Here is a 5,843-nt window from a genome sequence, read left to right on the forward strand (position 1 = left end):
AAAAAAAAAAAAAAAGCTAGAAGCAGGAAGAACTACCTTTGGAATAGTCGGAAGTTGAAGAATATAATTGGCAAATAGATTAGCATCCTGTTTCCCTTGCAGCCCGTGTGACTCCAACCCTACCCAAGCAGGACCGTCCTGTTCGTGAGGGGACCAGAGTTGCCTCCATTGAGACAGGCTTGGCTGCAGCAGCTGCAAAACTTGCCCAGCAGGTAAGTGTTGACACCCAGCTGGTGGCCCTGCTACTGTTGACTTAGAGCCTCAAAAATTCAAACCTGTAGGGTGGTATTATGGATAATCTTTGATCTTTGTCTTTAGCAGTATCCCAGCCCCTCCTAATATCCTTTACATCCCAGCTTTGTGGCAAGCTTCCTCCATAGGTTACCTAGTTGACACGAATTAGAATGAAAAAAAGATCAGAGAAGTGTCCTTGTTGATATTACTTGCCCCCCTAACTATATATAATTCCCACAGATGGAGTGGGAAGGAGAGTCAGTTTTCTTTTTCTTTTTTAATTAATTTATTTTTTACACTCCAGATTCTATTCCCTGCCCCTCCCCCATCCACCCTCCAACTGCTCCACATCCCATACCTTCTCCCCACCCCCTGTCTCCATGTGGATGCCCCCACTCTACCTAAACTCCCTGGGGGCCTCTAGTCTCTTGAGGGTTGGGTGCATCATCTCTGAATGAACACAGACCTGGCAATTCTCTGCTGTGTGTGTTGGGAACCTCATAAAGGCTGGTGTATGCTGTCTGTTTGGTGGTCCACTGTTTGAGAGATCTTGGGGGTCCAGATTAATTGAGACTGCTGGTCCTCCTACAGGATCGCCCTTCTCCTCAGCTTCTTTCAGACTTCCCTAATTCAACAACAGGGGTCAGCTTTTCTTTGACTAAAACTTCCCCTGCCATTCATCAGTACCACATAAGATGAAACTTTTAAATAAAGGTTTTCTATTGCTTTAAACAAACAGATGAAAGTGTAAAAACTACTCTTAGTGCTTTCTAGGGAGTAAGTACTATTTGGGTTGATAGAAATATTTCTAAGAAGAGGCTTTACATTTGGGGGAGGTATTAGAGGCTATTTTGTATGTGCATACATGTGGGAACTAGGAAGGATTCCAGGAAAATATATTCCTTGCTAGAGGTCATAAAGCCCTCTTTGTTTGGTCTCGAGGGACTTCTCTCTAATCTCCTGACTACCATCCAATGTGTCATTTATGCCAGCCATACCCACTACAGTGTTTATGATTTACCCAATATACCAAATTGCCTCATGCTTTTATTTGCATAAAGCCATTCCTTTTGCCCATTCATGTCATCTACTACCACCTTATTTCTCTGATCTTCATCTGTACTTCTCTAAAGCATTATCACATGGTATTTATGATCATAAAGATATGTTACACTCTTTGGATGTATTTACTTTAACTTGGTATCCTCATTTAGGAGGTAGAACAACCTCGCCCTCAAGATTCCAATGCCATCATGACAATGCCTGCACCAACACTGGCTCCTACACCCCAGCCTGTCACCTCCTCCTCACCCCAGCTACCTCCTGAGCCTAAACAAGAGGCTCTGTCAGGAAGTCTTGCTGACCATGAGTACACTGCTCATCCCAATGCCTTTGGCATGGCTTGAACTCACATTTACCTTATTCCAGAGCTAATATTTTATTCTCACTTCATTTTGAGATTTGTAAGATGGTTAGATACTAGATCTGACTACTTTTCCATGAGAATTTGTGTTTAAATTACTTATTATCCTTGCACTTCTGTTTTGTTATTTGTAAAATGAAGAGGTTCCCCCCAACACACACTTACGACTTTTATAAGAATATAGTAAATAATGTACCTAAGCTGCTGGTATAAATTAGTTATTAGGAATGCCCATAGTTCACCAAAAATCAAGTCTTCAAAATCATTTATAGTTCTCTTGACATTTTACTGTTAAGTGGTATGTGATGAGCTAAGGATGAATGATGTCAAAGAAATCATTGTAGGCATTGGAAGGCCTGTATTGTGTGTCCATACAAGGTGGACTTAGAAAGAATGGGGGAAAGGGGCAGGATGCAGAAAAATATTGACTATTGTCGTCTTACTTTCTTGGAAATTTTCTTTTTCTTTCTTTTTTTTCTTCACTCTTTAATATCTCCGCCAACTTGGCTTGTATTTCAGGAGCTTCAAAAGGCCCAAAAGAAGAAATATATCAAGAAGAAGCCTTTGCTGAAGGAGGTAGAACAACCTCGCCCTCAAGATTCCAATGCCATCGTGACAATGCCTGCACCAACACTGGCTCCTACACCCCAGCCTGTCACCTCCTCCTCACCCCAGCCACCTCCTGAGCCTAAACAAGAGGCTCTGTCAGGAAGTCTTGCTGACCATGAGTACACTGCTCGTCCCAATGCCTTTGGCATGGCTCAGGCAAATCGCAGCACCACACCCATGGCCCCTGGAGTCTTCCTCACCCAGCGGCGCCCTTCAGTTGGTTCCCAGAGCAGTCAGGCAGGACAAGGTACATGACCCAAATGGACATTAAAATGAGAGCTCTTTAAAGTTCCCTGGCCTAAATCTTAAGTGCTCTAATAGATAAGAATACCAGGAAGCCAAACTTCAGGTGCTTGTATATTGGCCTTCCAATACCTACATCTCAATAGGCCATGAAGAGGCAGTTAACTGAATTTAAATAGAAGTAATACTAGATTTAGGTTTGAAAGATTCTTCTGATGGTCATAGTAGAGAATGGACTAGAAGTAAGTAGTCTATACATCCATTCAGGAAGGATTGAGGAAACACAATTGTGTGACATCTGGTTAGAGTAATGGAGAGATGATAAATGGGAAGAATAGTAGGATGTGAGAAGTGACTTGATGTGGGGAGACAGGAAGATGCATGAGAGAGAATTCAAGCCCTTTTCCTCTATTGGCCAACGCCCAACCACAGTGTATGGATGGTTGTGCTTCAAGGATACTGAGCTTTGTGTGATGTTTAGGATCGACTAGAATGGGGGTTTCTAATGAAAGAAGGGCCTGAGCATGGGACCCTCAGGGACGTGGAACTATAGTCACTAATCCTAGTGATCAGGATAACATGAATGACATAGAAGCATATTGACCTCCTTACAAAATGTTCTAAGGAAAGTGATTGAACCCAAAGTAAGTGATGGGAAACAGCCAGAAAACTAGAACTATAGTGACTATGACTGTTGCAGCAATCAGAGAAGGAGTAGCCAAGCATGTGGCACTGAATAGAAGTGCTTAAGGAGGGTTCCTTGCCTGATACAGTGTAAGGATGAAGAGCTTTGTTTGAGAGAGAAAAACAAAGCACGGAGGTGTGGCACCTAACAGTTGGTGCTGAAGTTGCTCATAAAGCCTCTGCTTATTTTGGCCCTTCTTTACAGGAAAGCGTCCTAAAAAGGGCCTGGCCACAGCAAAGCAGAGACTCGGCCGCATCCTGAAAATCCACAGAAATGGCAAGTTACTTCTGTGAGATGAGCCCCATCATGTCCTACTCCTTCATCCCTTCACCCCCATTGCCTTCTTCGTTGTTGACTCGGGGCACTCCTGGATCCTATGAGCCCCGGACAAGGTGCATTGTCCTGCTTTCTTGGGACTAACCAAAGGCACGGACTATCTCCAACTCCCTTTCCCACTTCCCCTATGAGTATCCTACCTTCTTTTTCCATACCCACCCATAAGTAGCAGGAGAGATTTCCAACTGACAAGAACCTTTTCCTGCTCCACCCATATATTTCAATTACACCTTGTCTTTATTCTTTTCCACGGCTCCTCCATATGGAAGGAATGATGAGGAGCAACATAAAGGGAGTCTTGGCCTGTCAGTTTCCTCAGCCATGGAGTGAGAGGCCCAGTACTCAACATTTTCTGCTCCTCCAGCCCTGTCTCTAAGCCTGCCCACCTCCACCCATTCCTACCCCTTCTTCACAACCAGTGGATATAGCCAACCTTCAGTCCTGTTCCTGATAGAAGGTTGTGGTCTTTATCTTCTTTTACCTCTTTTTTTCATGACAAAAATGAAGAGGGTCTTTATGACCCTATTATGGGCCAACTCCAGAGCTGGCCTAGAAAGCTGACTTTATCTGTCTTTGGGGGGAGGGGGAGATTCCTTTTACTTTTCAAAAGTGGGAAAAAGGACAGATACCCAAGCCTTTGACCATGATAGTTGCCTAGCCCACCAGAGGAAACTATTTTTGTCTGACTGCACATGAAGCCCCTATGATGATCTTCAGGAATTTGCCTATATTTTTGAGGCCCTGTAGAACATTATCCCCATAGCTATAACTGGGTTCAAGCAGATACAAACTCACCTCCTAGAAACCTGAAGTACCTGCCACATTGATAACTCTGGCTCCTACCACCCCATGTGTACCACAAAGCACAGCCTGGACCTTTTGAAGAGGGTGTGGTGAGATAAGCTAACCCTGCAGGGTCATTATCAGGAACTTCCATGTTTCTTTCCCCATCTAAGTTTAGTCTAAAAAAGATTTCAGGACTAAGATCTTCACCCCTGGGACTTTCCACTTCCAAACCACAGGCCAACATTCAAGCATAGTGCAGATATGCTATTCAAGTCTGAAGTTAGAAACAATGCCCATATGTGAAGTAGCAGATATTCTGATCCGCTTTTCTCTCCTTTCCTTTGTGATTGTCACTATTTTTCAGACAGTGTCCCCACCTCCCTCTTGTCTTGCCTTACTGGCTATCTGGACTTGATGGAGACTGCCCCTTCTGAACAACCCATTTTGGCACTGCCCAAGTGGGAGTGTCCTCTACCTTCTACTCGTCCTCATCCCAGCTTGCCTAGTGCTTCTGGGGAATTTAACAGCTATGATGCAGACCACAGGGAATTTGTGAGGCCTCTGTGTTATCTTTTATGTTTGTGGCTTATCTTTCTTTTTTCTATAGATCTATCACCTCCATCCTTGTTGGGATGGGGGGTACTTTAGCATATTTGCTTTTCCTACCTTGGGGACCCCCAGGGGCCAAGCAGTCCTCCTTTAGTCACACCAAAGGCAAAAGGCCTGGCTACCTCCTAATTAGCACGTGAGGTCCCCATTCCCCTTCTTTCTACTCAGCTTTGCTTATCTTGGAGATTTCAAGGCAGCAGTGGGGAAGTAAGGGGAAAGCAGGAGAAGCTTCTAACCCTGTATGGGCAACTTCCTGACTAAAGGCTGACTGTTGTCACCAAAAACAGGTCCCTATCCCTTTCACCCATTAAAACTCCCTCTTGATCTTTCAAAGGCAGCTAATTGCTAGCACCCTTGCCCCACCCACTCCAGGCCTCTTTTCCCTCGGTTTCTTTGTTAGGTTCTGTGGAGCTGAAACCCAGCCTCTAATGGGGTTTGTTTAGTTTAGTTGGGTTCTCAGAGTCTCCTGTTATTTTGTGTTGTTTCCAATGAAAAGCAAGTTTACCCTCAAAGTTATGCTTTTCCAAAGAAGCTAGTGTGTTGGTGTTGTTGTTGCTATTGTTGTTGTTGTTGTTGTTGTTTTGTTTGTTTTGTTTTGTTTTTATGTTTCAGGTTCTAAGTGAAGTGAGGTGGAGAGGAGTTGGGAATAACCAAGGTTTAGAACATGGTGAGATAGTTACCTCTGATCTGCAATTCCCAGCAGAGAGCTGGGGTAGGATAAGAGGGCAGAGAGGATTTCTATTCACCTTTAATATATTTTTACAAAAAAGCAAACAATTTAAAAACAAACCCACCGCTTCTGTACATGTCTAAATATATTTTTAGAAGTGGGTAGGATTGTGATTTCTGATGCAGGGCCTTTTTATAAATAGGTTAGAGTAGCCTCATCCAGATTTCTCTGTTGTTTGTTCCCCTTGT

General features: G+C 43.7%; 1 protein-coding gene across 5 annotated transcripts in view; it reads left to right on the plus strand.

The window, feature by feature from the left end:
- Phf8 (PHD finger protein 8) overlaps positions 1–5,406 on the plus strand; it is a 117,372-nt gene extending 111,966 nt beyond the window's left edge. For all 5 annotated transcript variants that reach the window (XM_031369102.1, XM_031369074.1, XM_031369110.1 and 2 more), the window contains 3 exons: positions 103–212; positions 2,177–2,513; positions 3,399–5,406. In XM_031369102.1, the coding sequence (XP_031224962.1) occupies positions 103–212; positions 2,177–2,513; positions 3,399–3,487 (536 nt within the window). In that variant the 3' untranslated portion in view covers positions 3,488–5,406. The remainder of the gene's footprint in view (positions 1–102; positions 213–2,176; positions 2,514–3,398) is intronic.
- The last annotated feature ends 437 nt before the right edge of the window (positions 5,407–5,843 follow it).

This window comes from Mastomys coucha, chromosome X (assembly GCF_008632895.1).
Source record: "Mastomys coucha isolate ucsf_1 chromosome X, UCSF_Mcou_1, whole genome shotgun sequence".
Taxonomy (NCBI): Eukaryota; Metazoa; Chordata; class Mammalia; order Rodentia; family Muridae; genus Mastomys; species Mastomys coucha.